The 22,765-nt window shown below is 38.0% G+C and overlaps 1 protein-coding gene across 2 annotated transcripts in view; it reads left to right on the top strand.

The window, feature by feature from the left end:
* btbd11b (BTB (POZ) domain containing 11b) overlaps positions 1-22,765 on the top strand; it is a 90,884-nt gene that overhangs the window by 58,720 nt on the left and 9,399 nt on the right. For both annotated transcript variants that reach the window (XM_077516636.1, XM_077516635.1), the window contains exons 2-6: positions 4,260-4,400; positions 8,837-9,041; positions 18,136-18,288; positions 19,373-19,538; positions 21,002-21,091. In XM_077516636.1, coding sequence (XP_077372762.1) covers positions 4,260-4,400; positions 8,837-9,041; positions 18,136-18,288; positions 19,373-19,538; positions 21,002-21,091 — 755 coding nt within the window. The remainder of the gene's footprint in view (positions 1-4,259; positions 4,401-8,836; positions 9,042-18,135; positions 18,289-19,372; positions 19,539-21,001; positions 21,092-22,765) is intronic.

The following is a 22,765-nucleotide window of genomic DNA, read 5'->3' as shown; positions in this document are numbered from 1 at the left end:
GCAAAAATGTTTTGCTAGTATTTATTGTAGCAAGCTAAAGTAATAAATACAAAAGAGCAAACACAGGGGAGCAGAAAGCATTACCACACATGTAGGAATGGATAAATTACAAAGTCCAAGCAAATAGAGATTCATCAAAAAATAAGTCAATATCAATACCAGGGGGGAAAAAACAAAACAAAAATGTACTATAGGAACAAGGACACCAGAGTGTAACCAAATCAGAATGTGCACAGCAAAGAGGACGAAGGAATGATGCAACAACATGCAGGTGTGCTGGGGAGCCTTAAAACAAGGAACTGATTACCAATTGCCCCCAGATGTGCCCCCTTGGGCTCACTAACAGGTTTCAGGAAAAACTTTGAGAGGAAAAAAAAATCACATAACCAAGACACAACATAACAGTCATGAGGCAGACGAGCATCTCTTCAACATCGAGTTGACTTCTTTGTCCGCAAAATATGATTTGTAAGCTCAAGTCCGTACAGATTCACTTCAGCCGTATAAGAAAGGAAAACAGTTGCTTTTGTATTTGCATGAATATAGCACACATTATTACGCACGTAACATTTTCTTGCTCATGACTCCCCACTAACGTCTTGCGCAACTTCACATGAGACAGAGAGCTCTTGCACAGACGGTGACAATCAGGACGTAAGATGCCGGCAACTTATCTCATGGTGCAAAATGCACGCAGACGTTGGCTGGCTGGCATGTAAGCGCTCCTTCAGTGACTCCCCGAGGGCACACAGTGCTGTGCATTAGGAGAGCCACTGAGTCACCTTGCCTCAGTCCATCCTAAGAGCATTCAGCAATTCACTGTCAGTTCTGCTCTCATTATTATGCCCCACAACCAAAGCGAAGGAGCTCGGCAGCTAAATGCTCTACTTTTGTATTTATTTTTGCAGATTTATTCATAAATGACATTAACAATCGCTTTGTTAGATTTAAGTGTGCCAAACTTGACAGCACAACACTGTCCCAACAGGCCTGCAACTAAGGATTGTTTTCGAAAACTATTAATATTAATAACTGCAATTGGCTGGCAACCAGTTCAGGGTGTACCCTGCCTACTGCCCGAAGCCAGCTGGGATAGGCTCCAGCACTCCCCGTGACCCTTGTGAGGAGCAAGCGGTTAAGAGGAAATAGATGGATGGATAGATGGATTAAAATGAGTAAGCTTTTGTTTGTATGTTTGTTCATTTAATTGACAGAACATTTTCGCACTCAACAATATGAATACTGATGTAAATATTTATTTACAAGCAGTGTTAAGGCCTTTATTTTGTAACTTGTGTTGCTATTTCAACTATAACTGGACTAAGTGCAATTCTGGAGAAATTGCGTCGGAATGCTTAAAGCTGAATCCAATATGCACGATAATGCTAATGAGATGAAATGCGAGCGTTGTCTCAAAAATTCTTCCTTAAAGACAAGACTGGACGATAATTCAATATCAACATGTATCGCAATATTACTTGTTGACAAGACATTAAAAAGTCAATGCGTCAGATTGGCGTTTTTTTTTTTTTTTCCTCACCATTAGGATGACAATACAGTCTCCTCCGTTATGCTGGTTGACCTCTGATTTGTTTATTTTTAAAGCAAAGGTTTCCATTGAGAGCGGCACGGTGAGCTAGTGGTTAGCGTGTCTGCTTCATTTCTTTTGGTTTTGGGTTTCCTATGGGGAGTCTGTATATTCTGTGCGTGTTTTTTTTTTTTTTTTTTTTCCCCTTGGTAAAACGGGTTACACTTACATTCCAAAAGCATGCATGGTAGTTTTTATAGAACTTTAAATTGTCCATGGGTGTAAATGATTGAATGTCAGAGTGTGCCCTGACATTAGTTAACAACAAGTCCTAGGTGTACATGACCTCTTGTCAAAGTCATCTGGGATAGGCTCCAGTTAACCCACAACCCTAATTAGGACAATCGTACAAAATGGATGCATGTTGCCATTAAAATAAATTTTATTTGGAATATTGTCAAAACTGTCACTGCTACCGCATAAAACCTTTATTAACTGTACAGGATATTATTCACTGCCATTTAAGGATAATTTACATTTATATCATACATTATCATTGTTATTTTTTTTATTTATTTTTTTATTTTTTATTTTTTTTAGTGTTGTCAGACAAACGTAAAATGAAATCAAGGTCAACACAGCGCACGAATAATACTTGACCTGCTGCTAACGCGTGATAAGCATAATGTCAGTGAGCAAGTCTAGCAGGTTGTGAGCGAAACAAGCTAACAACACAAACTACTTCCTCACCCACTGCTCTTTATCGTCAAATAGCACTAACAAATTAAGAATATATAAATCTATTCCATTATTTACGAAAAAAAAAAAAACGTCAACACTGTTGTTGAGAATGGCCGTCTTTCAGAAGTTGTCACAAAACGCTTTGAGTTTTTCTGAGAGACTAATAGTGCATACGGTTATTTATTTATTTATTTATTTATTTATTTATTTATTGTCACATATTATGCGATATTTAAAGCATATTCAAAAAAAAATTGGGTTAGACTTAAAAACAATGCAAGCTTTATGACATTTGGGAATTGAGGAACATTACAACGTACAGTATTAATCCTCAAGCATGAGCACCGGGCCAAATAATAACAAACTAATTACATTCCTGTCAACCTTGCCTTGATAATTAATGGGGAATGGCGAGCATGCGGTTGTTAGGAGCAGGACGATTGCTCACAGCACCACTGTCCACCACAGGGCACTGTGCTAAGTAAATACTGAAAGAATGTGCAAGGTCCCCCTGTTGATTTAAATGGATGGATTTACTTGATCCTTACAAAAAAACAACAAAAATAAGAAAGCAATAATCCCCTTAGTTCTGCTCTGTGGTTAGCGAATAATTGCTATTTTTTCTTTGTCATTGATCTCCCAGACTTGGCTGGGAAATTTGGATTAAATATGTAGTTGTTCACGACACCTGACACTTGCAGCAGATGGTAGTATCTCGTGTTCTTTGTTGCATGTCGTCAGTGGGTGTCATCTCTCAGGTCTGATGCTCACCTAAGCAGCTGCTTTGTGCTTTGGATATGCTAAATACCTTGTTATTATCATTGAGCAGAATGTACAGTACACCTAGGGGCATTTGTGCCAAAGAGGCATTTAGAGAAGGGGTCGTCTTTAATGGCTGTGGGTGGTCATTATGCCTCACCAGCAGTTAGTAGGAATCGTACTGTTAATCCTGCAGGAGCACATTTTAAGAAGAACTTGTAGTCCGCCAATCTACACTCAAAAAACGTGAACTCAGGGGTGTTTGGTCAACAAGCTATAGAAATATGTTTAAAATGTATTATCAATCATGTCCCCCCCCCATTGCATTAGTTATCTTGTTGGCTGAATTGCAACATTGCCATAATCAATTAGCAGTGAGTACTCAAATGTAAGTACTTGTACTCATATGTCCAAAACTGCAGCACTAACCATTAGTATTCCTGAAGGGCTGCTTCTGTTATAGGAATCGGTTTCTTCTAAACTGAGATCACATTCCAGATAAGTAAATGGTACACAATAATCTATAGATTTTATTATTTGTTTATTTTTTTAAACATATTTCAGTTTTCACTTACCTACTCATGTTGTTGGGGCATTACCGGCTCAGCTGCCAGACAGTTTACAATTGTGAACTGCCATTCGGGAACATTCCTTGAGTCTAGGCTCCCAGACTTGGACCTTACTTAGACCTTTATTTCAGAATTTTCAAGCAAAAAAAAAAAAAAAAAAAAAAAAAAAAGTAAAAAAATAAATAAATAAATAAATAATAATAAAAGGTAAAAAACAAAACAAAAAAACAATAGTAACCAGAGCCCAAATTCTTTCATTCGTGTGTGAATGATGAAGCTTCTTGCTATAGAAATACATATGTAAAGCTACTGTATCAAATCACTGCGGAAACTTCTTGAGGACTGAAACCCTCATTTGGAGGACAAAAATAAGTCTATATCAAAATATCATAATAGCAATAACATCATTATTATAGAGCAGGGGTTCTCAATTACAAATGTAAAAGGTCTAGAATCCAGATTTTTTATTTTTTTTTTCAAGGAATTTATTTATTTAAATGAATGTATTCATGTATTTATTTATTTATTTATTTTTTACTGTTTTTATGCAGTGTGGGGCTGGGTGTACTGTACTTTACAGTAATAATCAGAAATTCCTATTATTATTATTATTATTTTTTACAGCTGAATCGCTTACCTTCTCGCTCTTTTCTCTCTTTCAGGTGTGCTGAGCCTACCTGAGGGTCTGACTCTGCCACAGCGAGCAGGAAAGAATGGGGAGGGAAACGCCTACAGCCAGTCTGAACTGCACTCGATTGAACAGTGCTTACTGGCCACACGAGTGGGCAGCATCTCTGAACTCAGTGAGTGATTGCGTGTGTGTGTGTGGCATGAACTGTAAAATCAAGGTGCCCCTTGAATAAGCCAATTAACTGTCTAACACTTCAAGTGGCGCGACTCAGTGGTCAACAATGTCAAACGCTGAAATTCACGATCGACAGCTCAACTCGGAGGTTGTGCTCTGAGAAAAAAAAACCCACACACATCAGCCACAACATATGGTATAAGATGAAAAGGCAGAAGATGTGAAATCCAATGCATGATTTGCCGAACATATTCTGCCTTTACAAACTAGATAACAATCATTTTTTCTTACCTCGTTCAAGGATGTTGTAATGCAGCAGTATGTTTATCATTGTGACTGTAGGACTGCGTTGCATCATGGAGGGGGGTGTCTAATATGTCCCCCTCTCAGTAAAGTAACAAATTTGTAAAACGCACTTCAGTGCTTTGCACCGCTATAAACTGTAACTACCAAGTATAATGATAAACATATTGTTAAATCTTAGTCACTATCACGACTGCTTTAAATCTGAAAATCAGCAGTACGGTTAGCCAATAAACCCTTGTAGCATGCAACAAAGTTTGTACAAGCACTCTGCACAATGCACTTAAGCACTGGCAAACTTTATAGATCACTAAGGTAGGTGATCCATGGTTGCCATGGCAATAGCAGAAATGCTACTTTTGTTATGTGAGCCACTCCGACAACAAAACAATTTTCAAGCTCTGATTTTTTTTTAACTCTTCACTTATGTGTATGCTGACATTACTGACTGGCATGCTAATATGAAGGTGGCATAATTCAGCTATGCCCAAATATTGTCCCTCTGCATTAGTAAATCTGTCACTAATGAGGGTGCATTTGAATGTGCATATTAAGCAGAAATGAATCATTGGGAGTTGCTGTGTCATTAAGCCACAGCTGATAAATAAAGCCTCTGTCTAAACTATAACTGGAGTCTGCCATTCACGATGCGCTCATTATAGAAACAATAATGAGCATCAGATTACTTTCTGCTTGTGGTGTTGGCCAGGGCCAGCAAGGTCTTGTCTGTTGACCTGAATACTATCAGGAGCACTGACCTACATTTACAACCAGCTAATATTTGTTTATTTATTCATCCATTCCCAACAGTCTATTCTTCCAATTTTGGTAATTTTGTTTTGTTGTTTTTCTTGGCTTCTTTGCTTCCAATTCATGTAGACGATGAGTAATTGTGTATGTTAGAACCCCACGACGATCAATCACATTTCACTCTCAATGTGATGCAATGCCAATTGAAACTGCCCAGCTTATTCAGAATCAGTTGTGCTGGGCGATGTGACTCAAACTATATACCGTATTTTCCGCACTTTTAGGCGCACCTAAAAGCCTTCAATTTTTTCAAAAGCTGACCCTGCGCCTTATAATCCAGTGCGCCTTATATATGGATCAATATTGAGCCGCAACAGGTCTCCCTGTCAAGACGCTATCGGTGACCCTGCACGATCGGTGACGCGCATGCGCAGAAGATCCCGCCATCTTGGATCGCTAGCTAATACTAATACTTTACCTCAGAGAAAATAATAAAACAGCTGTTTATTCTTTTTGGGACTGAATGGAGTTGTCAGAAAGCTGGTTTGTAATCTATTAATATAGTTTGACTGACCTATCTGACTGTTTTGTTGACATTCCCTTTAGCGCAGCACCATCTAATGGATGCATAACGTAACCCCAGCCTCTACTGTAGCGCCTTATATATGGAAAAAGTTTTAAAATATGTCATACATTGAAGGTGCACCTTATAATGTGGTGCGCCTTATAGTGTGGAAAATACAGTAAGTAACGGGAGTGTTTCTTTAAGAAATAAGCCCACTATCAATCAGCATTTTTCCATCCTCTGACTGACTGCGCCGAAAAAAAAAGTTGTTTTAGTAAATTCCATCAGTCAAATTGGTTTGGCTTTTCATTATAGTTAGTTTTTATTTTGTGTATTGCTTTCAGTTAGTTGTATTTTATTTAGACTGGGTTTGTTCTTTTTTAATTAGTTTTAGTATATAAGTGCTGTCAATGTTAAAGTGTTAACTAATTAATTAATCAGAAAAATATTGTGTTATTCATGTATTAACGCAGATTAATCACATTATTAATTTTCACCGCATCATTCCTAAATAACTGTTTGACTTTCCTCATCAGTACGGCTGAACAGCACTCTTGTTTTTGTTGTCTTTCATTAACAAAAATGTTTTTATTTTTTATTTTTGTTATTTTAGTTTTATTTTGTTGCTTTTCTTGAACTATAAAAACCTCGGCCTGTAGCGATCTGCACTTGAATAAATTTAATAATCAGCATCTGTGGTGATCTTTATGTATTTAATTAATTAAACTTTTTTTTTTTTTTTTTTTTTTTTTTTTTTTTTTTTACATGTTATTTGATAATGATTCTGAAGTGTTCCAAATGATGTGTGTGGCTATTGTTTTTTTTGTGTAATATGGATGGCTTCTTACCTGACATGATACACAGTAAATTCTGTAGAGTCAATTAGACTCAGTTTTAGAGTTATATTTACACTTGAAGAGAGTAAAATAAAGAATTCTCAAGGTAGGAACAAACTCACACGACCTTCAATTTGAATGACAGCCAATCTACTCGCTGAGCCACACAGCTCCTGCCTTCTGCGAGTATATCACTCATGTCAGCTGCAGCTGATTCCATGATTGCATGGAATCTTCCTATGGATATCGTAAACACATTACAAGAAAGATCAGGAGTGAAGGGCATCGATAGGGCTTCCACAATCTCTATTTGAAAGGAAGCAAGATTGTGGTTGGTAAGAATTAAAAAGATGATTGTGATTTGTTGGGAATGCATTTGAGAATGAATTACTCCACTCTTCTATCAAATTTGCACCCTGCTCAGGGAGAGTCACTGGCATTTGGCTCACTTGTGGCACATTACTTTCAACTTGCCTCTTTGTAATTTTTAATTTTCTCTTCTGCCAAAAGGCCATATTAGCATATTTGAATTGAAACCTTGTTATTATACCTACAGCTGTTATTAACACTGTGAGGAAAATCACTCATTCATGCCAAACAAAATTGGGTCCGTCTGGCCCTCACTGTGTTTCTTTGTAAAGATGCGTGTTTTTGAATTGAGCGAACGTTCTTGGAGCACGTGTGACATACGTGTACTTTTTTCTTTTAGTTTCCTCTGTTTGTTGATTTCCACAAACTATACATGGCGAAGTGTGCCGGTAGAGCTTTACTGTCTGTGCTATTTGTCCTGTGAGCCTCCGCTCTGAGGACGATGTTGACTTTTAATACAACAGCATGTCATGTGGAGGGAGCATCCTCTCCAAGGAAATAGAAATACTGGTGTTGTTTTCCCTCACTGTGGGGCTTATACTTAAAAATGAAAGAGGTGAAGCAATTTAATGATAATAAAAAAAAAAAAACTTAAGCATTCAGTTCAGGTATGATGGATGGATGGATGGATGGATGTCAGTAGATAATACTGTTTTCTACAGGGCCCAACACATACTAAGAAATTGTGCTATACAGTTTTCATGTATGTAGTCTGTAATGTTATGAATAAAAGTCATGAAAAGCACACTCTCTTAAATAACAACAGAGAGGTCTGCGCACAGCTCATAACTCCATTTTTTCGACTCACAAAATGATGATGATGTCCAGTACAGGTTCATGCTGCTCCTGAAGGAGACAGACAGCTTCATTGTCAAATTGTCGCCCCGCATCCCTTTAACACTTGTCTCTCACGTTGTTCTGGCTAAATGGACACTTGGGAGGAAGCAAATAGCACAATTTAGGAACCAAACAAAGGCTTTGTTCGCAGGATCAACTGTTTGAAGCAGCACTATAACACACACGCAAACATGCACACAATACGCATACACAGAAGTAGTCTTGAATTTATTTAGACATGCAAACAAGAGCAATCACGCTCTGATACGTTTTGCAGCAAAATGGAAATGCATCAAAATGATAAGAGTAAAGCGATGACAATGGGTTTCATTCAATGGTAAACTATGGCTGTTATTTGCTGATAAATCAGATTTATAAAGGATTCCAGTATTTTTACTTGGGAAAACATTTGCTGCCTCCTCATGACAATCCTCAATTTTTCACACCTATGAATAATATTTTATGCACATTTGAGTCACAGCATAAAGTATTTCTTATTGCCTTTAATAATTCCATCATTTTACATTTTCTATTGGGACAAACTGGTACACACTTGAAATGCAAATGGAACCCACGTTAAAAAAACCCCAATGTTCTCCTTTCTAATGGAAAATATACTGGAATTCCATTTATTTGTAAGCAAAGAAGATTCAAATTAGAAGAAAACTAAGGCTAGTTGGACACTAAAAAGTAGAATGTACTGAAGTTAACCCTAATGTCATGTGCCCTTTTTTATTTTCCCCTCTCTATGGTGCGAATGTGTTGGGTGTGTAGGTGATATGGTGTCACGAGCTATGCACTACCTACAGCCACTCTACACCAAGAACCACAACAACGGGACACCCATCCACCAGAAGAGTGCAGCGATACACTGGGCCCCCGAGGCCATCTACACACTGTGTTACTTCATGCACTGTCCCCAGATGGAGTGGGAGAACCCCAACGTTGAGCCATCAAAGGTTTCCTTGCAAACTGAGAGGTAAGATGCAAGCATGTATAAGTTAGTTTGTTTTAGTGCATCGTTTTTTTTTTTGTGCATCACTTTTTTAGTCTGTGATCATGCAGAACCACCACTCAAGAATGTGGGTAGCATTTTAATTCATTTGATCCCCAAAATGTATAGATATGTTCTATTTTAAGTGTCCAAAGACGGTTTTATACATTTTTCATGTTTTTTTTTTTTATGCTAGAGCTTACAGAAAGCTTTGATGCAACCTCTCAACTGTAGAGAACGGTTGAAGCAATGGTAGTAATTTCAAAACACCCAGCAGGTGGCAGCAGAGTATAAGAGATCCATGTTGAAAACAAGCTGATTTCCCCACAATTCTAAACAGATTTGTGAATAATGATGAAATTTAGCTATATTCTAATGCTAATTGCTGCAACATGGAAACAGATAGATTTTCCTGATGAAAGAAGAGACTCTAATCTTTCTTTTGGTAGGTTCCATGTTTTCATAGCAATCGAACACAATTTTCTGTGGGCCTTGCAAAATCAGTCATAATCCAGTAAAACAGCTGAGAGCAAAGGGGACTTTTTCAGTGAAAAAGCCAATCATCGCTGCATACGACGTACCGTACAAGGAGTAAAAATCAGACATACAAAATCAAAGACAGTTAAAATAATAAATTAATAACAACCGAAACAGTAAAATCCATAAAAGACTAAAACATGGAAAGAAAAGGGGCTTGCATAACATAATTAGAGGTCATTTCAAAGAAAGGGACCAGTAGAAAAAAGCCTCAATCCCCTCTGAGCCTCTGCTTTGTCCCTGTTACCTCTGGTAGTGTGGGGGAGTTTAGAGAGCTAAGGTGGGGTGAGACCATTTAAAGACTTAAGAACAAATAAAAAAATCTTAGAATGAACTCTAAAGGGATAGTACAAGGAGCCAGAGAATGGAACTCACGCTTAATGTTATATGCTCCCTCCGAACACCAGTTAGAGGCGAGAAGCAGCATTTTCGACCAACTGAAGACGCTTGAGGGAGGGCTACCTGACGCCAAAATAAAATGCATTACAGTCATCCAGCCAACAAGAATCAAAGGGACTGTTTAATGTTTCTAAGTGCTGTTGAGAAAGGAGCGGCTTGTCCATTACCAGCTGCCTAAAATGAAAAAAGGTGGATTTAATAACAGCTCCAATTTGCCGGTCCAATTTAAACTCACTGTCTGGCATAATAAAAACAACTTTCACCAGGTCAATAGGGCGGATTGTGGAATAGCTATCGAAACCAAACACCATAACTTGTGTTTTCTTGTCATTGAAATTCAACAAATTCAGCCCCGTCCAGTCCTTGATTTCCTCCAGACAGGACAAAAGTGGCATAAAGGAGGAAGCATCCTTTTTGCTCAGCGGGACATAGATGTGACTGTCATCAGCACAGCAGTGAAAGGAAATACTAAGCGTTCTTAAAATGGAACCGTGGGGCACAAATTCGATGAAAACAACAAAGGCCCCAGAATTGAACCCTGTGGAACACCATGTAACAGAGGGGCAGAGCAGGACTCAGAGCAATCAAGGCTGCCAAATGGGATCTAAACCACTTTAGAGTGCTACCACTAATGCCCACATGGTGCTGCAAACAAGCCAAAAGAATTCTGTGTCCACCAAATTGAACACTGCAGTCAGATCCAACGAAATAGCCATGAGGTCATTGAAAACTTGTAACAGGGCTGATTGACTGTGCAGCATTTTAAACTTGACTGGAAATCTTCCATAATGATATATTCATCCAAGAAACATTTCAACTGAGTGTACACCACTTTTTTTTTATGAGAATTTTTGAAGTAAAAGGCAGTTTTAGAAATGGGCCTAAAATAATTCAACAGCACACCTTGATCAAGATCCGGTTTCTTGAACAGGGGTTGCACCAGAACTTGTTAAAATGTTTGGTGAATACACTAGATGACAGACTGCTGTTGAAGTGTTCTTTTAGTTTAGCTATATAATAATAATAATAATAATAATAATAATAATAATAATAATAATAATAATGCATCAGATCCATATAGCACTTTTTCGGACACTCAAAGATGCTTCACAGTACATTATTTGTGTACCGTATTTTCAGCACTATAAGGCGCACCTTCAATGAATGGCATATTTTAAAACTTTTTTTCTTATATAAGGTGCTACAGTAGAGGCTGGGGTTACGTTATGAATCCATTAGATGGTGCTGCGCTAAAGGGAATGTCAACAAAACAGTCAGATAGGTCAGTCAAACTTTATTAATAAATTACAAACCAGCTTTCTGACAACTCCATTCACTCCCAAAATGAATAAACAGCTGTTTTATTATTTTCTCTGAGGTAAAGTATTAGTATTAGCTAGCTGTGCTGGGCTACAATTGTGGATATAAGTTATTGAATCACAAATCATTTGATTCGGGTGTGCGTCTTGACCTCCACCGAACCCTTGAGACTGACTCACCGAACCTCTGGGGTTCGATCGCGCCCAGGTTGAGAATCACTGCAGTAGACATTCCATGACAATAAATATTTTTAGTTATGTCCTGAATATTAGCTTTGTTTTTCTTTACTGTGTAGTGAGTCACACACGATGATTTGTGTGAAACCGTACATTCCCCATGCATGTACAAGCGATAAGGTGCAACCTGTGTGTTTTGGACTTCAAAGGCTTGCATGAACACAGTCAGCTTGATTTGTCACATTGTACAACAAAACACTTTGGGAGGCTGCTGTTTGCTCCTATTCACTCTTATTAAGATAACCACAGCAACAACAGAAGGCAGCATTATTTTTTTTATACCACATTTCTGATACTAACAATTCTAAATTACCATTGTGATAAAGAAAAGGGGAAATATATCAAAATGTTAACTCTTTGACCGCCAAAAACGTTTAATAACGATGAGTAAAATCACAACGTATGCCGCCATAAACGTTAAATGAGGTCAACTATGTTTATTTTTTTATTTTTTATTATTATTATTTTTCTCAGTGCAACGTCTAAGTGCAGCGCTGCCTGATCAATGGGTTGTGGAATCAAAAACACTAACTACAGCCAGCAGATGGAAGCAATGTATTTCCGTGAACGATCAAAAGCCTTTGTCATATCAAAAAAATTTTTTGATAACGTGTGGCAGTAAAAGAGTTAATAATAATAATAATAATAATAATAATAATAATGGCAAACATCTTGACACATTTAACTCTATGTGGATTGTGGTTTGTTAAAAAATAAAAAGAAACGGATCGAAGACTCAGTATCGTAATTATTAAGCACGTCATTGGTCAGAATCGCTGTTGCTGTTATGGCAGAATCTTCCCAAGTATGTTGTCGCATTCAATCTTTCTTATCTCAAATAAAACATCAACATGATGCAGACTGAGTTTTTATGAAATCATCCTCATTGCGGCTGATATTGATTTATCTGTCCAACCCCTGCTCCCCATCTTGTTTCTTGTAAAAAAATAATTTATGTTTGACGATCACCAGGATAATAACTTAACACCAGACAACAGCAGGGGGATTCTTCTCAGTGCTACAATTTACACCACTGCATACAGTAGCACCCCTCTCACCTTAGTACATAGAGTATATAAAAGTAGAATCCATTGGTAATTCTCCTTTATCACTTCACAGTGCTCATGCACCTCTGCAAACTTGAGATTTTATTATTTTCTTTTTTCTTTTTCAACCGCTCAACCTCCTCCCGCAGTGGCTGACCAGTTTTATCCTAAGGACTCAAAGATTAAAAGTAACTCAGAAAATTAGAATAAGTCCTTTAAATGTCCTGAAGAGTTGCAGAAGGAGTCATTGCAGCGGGCCTTGCCGATGCGGTCGGTATTGATTGATGCTGCAGTTGCACCGTCTCACTATGTCAGAATGATGTAAAGCTAAAGCTCTGGCAATGTTTTCATGTTATTTCCCTTGATTGCTAGTTTCTAGACAAGTCATTTAGCTCAAAATATTAATTGTGTTTGTGGCTAAGGCGAGCACAGGACAGTCCTCATAACTGGTGGAAGGTCAAATGTATAATGTTATTTTTTTGGCGTTTATACGATACCTTGAGCTACGATAGCAGCGTGTGCGGCAATATAACGGAAGCTCACGTCAGCTCGCAGCATTGTGCATGATACAAGGATGACAGTTGAGCGTGAGCAGGCCTCCGCTGCGACCTCGGGCATTATTGCTGTCAAATAATGAGGGATGTCCAACTTGAATTTGCTTGAAACTCCAACAACATTTAAAAAAAAAAAAAATGCTTGTGGTTTCTAAACACATTGGCATTGCCTCTATTTATTTAGTAGGGCTGTGCCAGCACATCAAGACCTTGAACTGTTTATGAACTTCATTTCCTGTCGGACTTGTGATCCAGCAGACGTGTTCTTTGCCTCTTGATGAAGCATTCCGCATTGTTTTGATAAGGCTAGCGGAGCTTAAATGGCTTTGCTTGATGTGTGAAAGTTGAACGATACGTCTCAACTCAGAGAAGCAGTGACAAGTGATTAGATAGCAAGCATTGACACATTTGTTACCACGTGCACATATCAAGCTCTGTACGTGTATTATCTTCCCTATTAATATGGAAATCATACATCTCAAGGGGAGCAGATCAAGTTTCTTCAAACACATATATTTATATTATAACTAGTAGGGGTGTGAATTGCCTAGTACCTGACGATTCGATTCGTATCACGATTCACAGGTCACGATTCGATTCGATACCGATTAATCCCGATACGAATTTATAAGTCGATTGTTGTTGTTTTTTTTCATTCAAATTTAGAAAATACTAATCAGTAAGCTTGTAGAGTGTAAGATTTATATGAAAATGTATGATTTATTTATCTGAAATTTCAGTCTTATAGAGGTTGTAATCTGTTTCATGTTTGAACAGCATTAAAATAAAGTATTAAGGCTTAATGTTCCATTCATATAACATTCTTCCATGCTCAAGGTGTGAATCCTAACCCGAAGTCAGACGTTTTGTTGAATATTTTTCCATTAAAAATGGAAGTTGAAAAATCGATTCACACACACAAAAAAAAAAAAAAAAAAAAAAGGCAATGATGATAAGACGTTGAATCGGTAAGACTACCGAATGAACAATTCTGAGCTCTTTAAAAAAAAAAAAAAAAAAAAAAAAATCGATTTTTTTTTATTGAATCGATTCGAGAATCGCGCGATGTAGTATCGCGATATATCGCCGAATCGATTTTTTTAACACCCCTAATAACTAGGGATGTTCGATACCACTTTTTTTCAGACTGATACCGATACCGATACTCAGACCCTCAGTACTCACCGATACCAACTGCCGATACCAGTAGTACATTTTGACAAATAAAAAAAATCACTAAAAGATATTTTTAAACAAATATATTTCCTTTAATTTTGACCAAAAAAAAAAACAGCACAGTCACTCTTCAATAGTCTTAACGCTCAAAATAAAACACAAAAATGCTCTTTTAGTTTAAGATTCACAATTTTGAAGTATTTCCAAACCGGTGAAGTTTTGGTGAAAAACTGCCGCAAGCTAGCGCCAGTTACAGGCAAGGAGGACTCGCTTAACGTCTTCCCCTTCTGCCATCGGTCGCTTGTACTTGTCTGCGTCACGAGTACTCGAGTACTTGAAAAAAAGGCTGGTATCGGCCCGATACCGATACCTGGTATCGGTACTCGCCCATCCCTAATTATAACCATATGAGAGCTTACAGAAAACACGCAAATAGCTTATCTATCAGAGCATGGAACAGCTACTAATATCAATGTTGGTGCTATAATGTTGAATAGAATACTGGATATTTACCTACATGGGATCACTAACTCGATTATGTGCATTTTTTTATGGCCACATTGAACTCATGCCTCACTAATAATTTCTGTTTTAGAATACAAAATGAATGTAATGGAATTAAGTTTGGCTGGAGGCACTTGGGATTTTATGTTTCTAACATGTTTTGGTGACGGCTCATTGACTTTCCTAAGTGCAATAAAGTGCACATTAATATGCATAACATGCTGTTAGTACATCAATGATGAGCGAAATGCAACTCCACGCATATATTCCGTTAGATGGCTGTAATAAAAACTGAGGATGAGTAAATGTGTCAGATTAGTGGAGCGATGCACGTCATTTATGTGTACGGTATGTGTACTTTCAAATGCATGAATAAGATCTTTTCCATTTTTAGTTTCTCTTTTATTTTTGCATTATAGGTTGCATTTACACTAGTATTTGAATTCAGGGATACTCCTCATCTTTAACAGCGTAAAAACTGGGGTCAGGATCAACCATATGGTTGTCATTTTCTGCATCTGTCTCAGCAGGACTGCTAACAAGTACACCCTTACCACCTTACAACACAGTATGCTGGCATGTGATAAAGATGCACTCCATCTGTTTGTTTGGCTTCTATTACAGCGTGTCCGTGTGGTTGTGTAATCCCATCACATTACAAGAATGTACTACAACAACATATGTATTAGGGCTGCACAATATATCGAAAAAATATCGATATCGCGATATTGGCCCTTGCAATATGCATATCGCAAAGGCACGCAATAAATTTTATATGGAATTTTATGCTTTTTATATGAATTTGACCAGTCAGATGCTAACTAAAATGTGCATCGCCATTCAATAGTTGAAAATTATCAAGACATAATTACAATTAATTAACTAAGATTACATGAAGGTTGCTTATTTGGCCCCATGAAATTTTTTTTCTTTCATTAGGTAATAAAAATGTAATTTCTTTAGGTAAATTTTAAATATAATAATAATATGGATATCGCTATGTTCAGCAAGTATATCGCATATCGCATGTTTTTCCAATATCGTGCAGCCCTAATATGTATTATATTATGATTATCTTTTCTTTTTTTTTCAAAGATATGATTATCAATGGCATCTTTACGCATTATATACTACAATTGCCATATTTTGTAGATACAATTACAAACTGTTGCGGTGATCACACTTACCCCGGGTTTTCACCGGATGCGGTTGCGGTGCGGTTGTGGTGCGGTGTGTCTTGACTGCGTGCTCCGGACGGGTCAATTTTTTTGTCAATCCACACCGGCTCCGCACAGCTGCGGTCCGGCAGCTCCGTCGCCGCCCACTTCCCAACGTGTCTCGCGGGACGCGCGCGCGCGCGATCATGTGGCATTTCACAACGAGAGGTGGACTTCTTTTGATTTAACCTTTTCTTCTTCTTCTGCTATGAGATTCCATGCAGCATCCTTTTTTTGGTTGTCCTTGTAAAGTATATTAATAACGAGAGTCGGGTCAGTGCGGGTCCACTCTTTATTTCTGTCTTCCGGGTCCGGCTGCCGCTCAGTACAGCAAGCGAGACGGGCACAACAAGCAATTGCGAACATCAAACTCACAATACATTACAGTCCTTATAAAAAGGATGTGCCGTGTCATATATTATTTTGTGGTTTTCCACCTCCAATATAAACCTCTCCTCGTCCATGTTCGCTGGTGTCTAAACCGTGAATGAGCACATGGCCCGGCGACGCCCACGTCACGTTTTGCTGAAAAACTTGCGAAATAGGAGCTGGCGAGTGTTTTATTCTGAAAGGTAAGCGGAAATTTATTTTGAAACTGCCTCGGTCTTCCTGTCCCGCTCGATGTGTTTTGTGCTAGCTTGCCATTTGCCGGAGGCCTACCGCTGCGGCGTCCGGCAAAAATAGAAAATAGTCTATCCTTGCGGAAGGCTTGCGGCACGCCGCAGGCCTTCCGCAGTCGACACGCAACGCACCCGCAAGCGGTGTAAACTGCACCATTCGAATGAATGGAATCTAATTGCTTGCGTCGCCGGACCGCACCGCAACCGCACCGCAACCGCACCGCAATCGCATCCGGTGTAAACCCGGGGTTAGAGTGGTGCCTCCTATGGTGCAATGGCCTTGTTGTCATCGGGGTGCTGCAGGAAATGATTCATTTAAAAATAAATTTATCAATTAAAAATAGACCTTTTTTTTAGGGCTGGGTATTGATTCAGATTTCCAAAATCGATTCGATTCAATTCAGAAGGGCCCGATTCGATTCGATTCACATTGATTTTCGGTTCAGTTAAAGCAGCTATATGGATTTAAAATTTCAAATCGCTACTGCCACCTGTGGCCGAAAACAAACTGCACCCTCGTACACGCTGCGCGCACTCGTACGTGCACGACCTCAATACTGAAGACTGGGCTCTTCATATCCAATGAAACTATGTTTTCAGAGGTAAGAAGTTTTATAATGTTACACAAAGCTGGCCACTTCACGGGATGAGACTCTCGATCCTCACTAAACAATCGATGTCGACGGGACGGGCAGATCATTTTGCTTTAGTCGGTCGAAGTCCAGTCCTGTGCTGTACTCCAAAACGATGTGCAAATTACGTCAATTAATTGGACCTCATTCCAATGTTAATATGCAGTTACATATTGTAGTCACCCCGCTCGACGGACGTCAACCTGATTCTAGTCATTATTAGTGTATGTCGCCCCCAGGCTAGCGTCATTGTGCGTTAGCCGAACGGTGGGCTGTCATTTATGGAAATTGACGATTGTGAAAAACATATAGACCCATTCACTACATTCACGACTGACTAAAGAAACTGGCGACCATTGCAGGGTGTGACCCGCCCCCCCCAACGCTTCAAAGTCAGCTGAGAAAGGCCTCTGGCCCAGCTTTAATGAGCATAAGCCATATAGAAAATGGATGGATGGATGAATTCCAAGTTGAGTAATCAGATTTTTTTTTCCTGCTTTGACTTTGCATAAAAGTGCAAAATCATGAAAATTTATGAAAGATCTTTTTAGCCACAGAGTGGATAAAGCTGACTACGTGTCAGCACAAGAGATAATCTTCATGAAATTTTCTCATCCCATCATATCGCTATATGAGTTATTTTTTCTTCTTTGATTTCATTTTCTTAGAAGGGGGTCATCCTTTACTCAATCTCAATTTCGCTGGGCAGTAGGGCTAAAATAACATGCAAATTGCATCTGAGGTGAATTACTTTTTTTTTATTTTATTTTTTTTTATTAAGTATGCATTGGAGTGTTTGCCTGATGATGCGCGCGTGTGTCTCTATCTCCCCCCACAGGCCGTTCATGGTGCTGCCGCCTCTGATGGAGTGGGTGCGTGTGGCTGTTGTTCACACTGAGCACAGACGGAGCTTCTCTGTGGACAGCGACGATGTTCGGCAGGCTGCCAGGCTGCTGCTGCCTGGAGTGGACTGCGAGCCCCGCCAGCTCCGGTACAGCTGCACTCCTTTAAGGCTTCACGGTGCACGCACATGAATGCATGCACACGCCTTCCTAAAACTCAACTCATGCTAGGAAGGAATTATATTGCTTGTGAAACAAAAACAAAACAAAAAACATCTTGTAAAAAAAATTAACTTTGTGTTTTGGTTGAGTTGCACATTGTGCACTTCAAAAAACAAACAAACAAACACATGAATGCATCCACACGCCTTCCAAAATTCAACTCATGTCAGTAACAAATTATATTGTTTGTTAAAAAAAAAATAATAATAAAAAAAAAAAAAAAATTGTCAAAAAAAAATTCTAACTTTGTTCTTTGGTTGATGAGTTGCATATTGCGCACATAAATAAATAAATTGAGTTTGAGTTTGGTTTATTAAAAGGACAGTGTGCAGTAACATTAAAAAGATGGCTGCACCAGATTTAGCAAAATGCTAATTTCCATCTGTAGTCCTCATAAAATAAAATTACATAACAGTTAAAAACTACAGACTACTACTACAAACTCCAAATAAATAAATCCACACATGAATGCATGCACACAAAAAAAATGAAAAATAAAAAAATAAATAAAATTCTTGTAAAAAATTCAAACTCTGTGTTTTAGGTTGATGAGTTGCACATTGCGCATATCAAAAAAAAAAGAAGTCTTTTAAAAAATGTAAACTTTGTGTTTTGGTTCAGTTGCGTATTGTGCACATGAAACATAAATAAATAAATAAAAATACACACATGAATGCATGCACACACCTTCCAAAACTTCAACTCATGTTAGTTAGGAATTATGTTGCTTGTTTAAAAAAATAAAAATAAAAAATTGTAAAAAATTCTAACTTTTTGTTTCGGTGAATGAGTTGCGCACTTAAAATAAAATAAAATAAAATCCACACATGAATGTATGCACACACCTTCCAAAATCCAACTCATGTCAATAAGGAATTATGTTGCTTGTTAAAAAAAAAAAAAAAAAAAAATCAAGCTTTGTGTTTTGGTTGATGACCCGCGCATTGTGCACATAAAAAAAAAAGAAAAAGAAAAATCCACCTAACTCACTTGGTGCGCTTTGCCCTTCAGAACGGATGACTGCTTCAGCGCCTCAAGGAAACTGGATGCTGCCTCAACCGAGGCAAAGTTCCTGCAGAACTTGGGCTTCCATATGCTCAGCTGCGGACGCACAGACCTGGTGAAGCAGGCTGTCAACCTGCTGGGGCCCGACGGTATCAACAGCATGAGTGAGCAGGTTAGCGACAGTCAGCTCACTTGACTAATTCGTATGCGAGCACATTTGCACTTGCTGAACGTGCACAGAAAGTTGTCACACTTCCTGTGGAGCAGAACAAAAGTAAACGGTGGCTGCTTCATCTTGAGCATTATGCAGACACGCAAAAAATATGATATACAGTAGGTATAAAAAGTCTACACACCCCTGTTCAAATGCCTTTTTTTTTTGTGATGTGGAAAAAATAAGAGCAAGATGAGTCATTTCAAAACTTGGAATGAGGATGCATTGTAAATTACAAACTTGGAAACAGATGCCCCATTTTAGATTTGAGATCAGCACAGTTTGCAAGTCCACTGGGAGAATCAGCAACCTACCTTTTTTTTTTTTTTACTGCTCATTATAAAAGAATAGAAAAAAAGCAGAATCAAAGATTCGGCAATCATCGAACACAGTAAACATCTGCGGGTGTTATTCTTGAAAATGTCAAACTGCTCTAAAATGTCTGCCAGTGAATGACTTATTGTGAACTTTAAGTTGCACAACTTCTTTAAATCCTTTCATGAGTGGAACTAAAAAAACAAAAAACTGAAATAATGTGATTTCAGAATTGTGGGTACCCTCGAAATGGGAGTGCCTCTGATTAACCCCAAATAAAGTTCAGATGTTCTAGTAGGCTAACATTGCCTCCTATTTCAAGCGGTTCATAATTCCCTCCACCTTGTCTAAGATCCTTGTTACAGCTGAAGACAAATGCTGCCTCTACCACACTTCACTGTAGGTATGGTGTTCTTTTAGTGATGAGCAATGTTGTGTTTGCGCCAAATATTCATTTTGGATTTATGGCTGAAAAGTTTGACCTTGGCTTCATGCCGCATAACAAAATCTGTGTTATGGTCCAATCTTTGGAAGGAGACAATGTTTAGGAAGCGGCCCGGGTTGAAAATGAGTCCGATACTCAACATTTCACAACCTGCATGGCTTCCAGTATAAGTACGTCTCTGTGCAACATATACTAGTAAAGAGATTCAATAAAATAACTATAACCTAGGTTTAAAAAAAAAAAAAAAAACTTTCTCCTTATGATTAATTGCTTTTCTACACATCTATTGGACCTCTGTCAAGTGCCAGGGTCGTATTAAGAACAACATTTTAAGTTTTTGACTTTGGTCCAAAGGCAAAGTACAGAGGATGTGAAGTATTATTTTTTTCTTCTCCTTGAAACTTCCATATAACTTTGGGTGCGGTGTTTCTCAAAACTGACCTTGTGATTGTAAATTATTTGGACCCTAGTTTCATAGAAACTGGCGCGTCTTCATTTTTGTAAATCATCTTCCCTGTGTTTGGGAATTGTGCTACAACTCGCTGAGCATTCCGTTGGACCAAGAGAGTTTTCTATGTGTTGGTCATGCTATGCTAAAATGCCAACATTACCTTCAGATGTGACCCGACTGCTCTTGTGTCCGGTGCTTGTGCTCATGCAGGGGATGACCCCACTCATGTACGCTTGCGTCCGTGGAGACGAGGCCATGGTGCAGATGCTGCTGGACGCTGGAGCTAATATTAACAGTGAGGTTAGTACTTTGGTTGTAGTGTAAAAGTATTACAAGGTTAACTGCAACACAGTGTGTACCCAGAGTACCTATAATTGTGGTGAGAATAGCATGTGTCATGGTTAAACCAAATAAGTTAGCAGAACTAAAAAAAAATTTAAAAAAAATGAGGTCATCGATTGCCTCACTTTTTTTTTTGAGTTGATCAACTCAAAAGTTAGTTTTCCAGAACTTGAATGGTTTGATTACACCCAACTTAATTTTTCTTTGATACATAGTTACTTAGAAACGTTCTGTTACAGCAACTCAATTATTCTCAGTTATTAACTAAGAAATTTTAGTTTTAAAAATAAGGCTTTAATCATGAAATAACTAAATAACTTTTTAAGTTTTGCAGATAATGTATGTTTTTAAGTGATCCTTACCCAAAACTAGTATAGTTCAATTTAATAAAACAATTAATTATAATTAGTACAAATTACTCATAAAAGCATACAAACTTACACCAACTTAATAAAGTTAAGTTAGTAGTAGTTTTTTTTTATTTTACATATATATATATATATATATAAATTTGAGTATTGTGTACTTAATCTAGTTGATTATTTTTGAATGTTTGGGTTTACAGTGTAGCACTTTTCTAGGTATGCAAAAGCACAATTAAATTATTTGTACAATTTTTTTTTAGGAATAAACACAGTTTCTCTTCAGAACATTAAATGGCCCTTGCGTCCTGCCCAAATTACATTTTTGACAATGACAAAATGAAAACAGAGTAGAACTTTGTGGCAGAAATTAAAGAATGCTCGTTTTTTAAATGATGCATTTGGAAAGACAATTCGTGCGTGACTTCAGCTTGCAATAGTGTTGAACTGCACTGCACAAATGATGTACAATATAAGCTTAATTCCTGTATTTAAATACATGAGTGAACAAAATCTTACAAATACCTCTCAATAGATACAGTACAGTGAAAACTAGAAGCACAATAATAAAGACATATAACAATGAATGTCCATCAAAATAGAAGATTAAGCAGGATCTGACAATTTTAGGCAATATATACAGTATATAAACCAATTTATTTGCAAAAGTGGCACCTACTTTTTTCAACACCCTCCTTCTTACTTTGTACATCTCCAATTTTGTATTTATTTATTGTTTTATTTTAACTGTCAAATGCCATTTTTAGCGGGCCACTGAAAAATGGATGGCGGGCCGGAAAATGGCCCCCGGGCTGTAGTTTGGACACCACTGCTTTAAAATAAACAAGACAATAAGAGTAGTTTTTCCAAACATGGAGTTCCACCCGACATTGTTGACCACACATCCAGTGCTTTCCATTGATTTCTTTTGAATGTGCAGGTAAAAAAAATAAATGCTTAGTGGACTTCTCTATTGAGGCCCACACTTTCTTTTGGTTATTTGATTTCAAAGAAGATAACAGTGATGCCATTTAGCTGAGGTAACGTCTCACAGGATCCATAGAGGAGGCGAGATGTATGGCGATGTCGGAGACAACACAAATTTAAAACCTCTTGCTCGTGTCCATTATCACCTCAGCAACATGCATCATCAACCATCGTGCCAGCTTTGATTTGCGGTTCACCGACTCTCGGCCAAAGCACAAAGACACGCTAAGTGCAATTTATGCATCACTTAGCCTTTAATTGATTAGCTAGCTAATCAAGTTAA

The sequence above is a fragment of the Festucalex cinctus genome, chromosome 3 (genome assembly GCF_051991245.1).
Source record: "Festucalex cinctus isolate MCC-2025b chromosome 3, RoL_Fcin_1.0, whole genome shotgun sequence".
Taxonomy (NCBI): domain Eukaryota; kingdom Metazoa; phylum Chordata; class Actinopteri; order Syngnathiformes; family Syngnathidae; genus Festucalex; species Festucalex cinctus.
The sequence above is the reverse complement of the archived record's forward strand: the minus strand, read 5'-3'. Positions and strand labels throughout refer to the sequence as shown.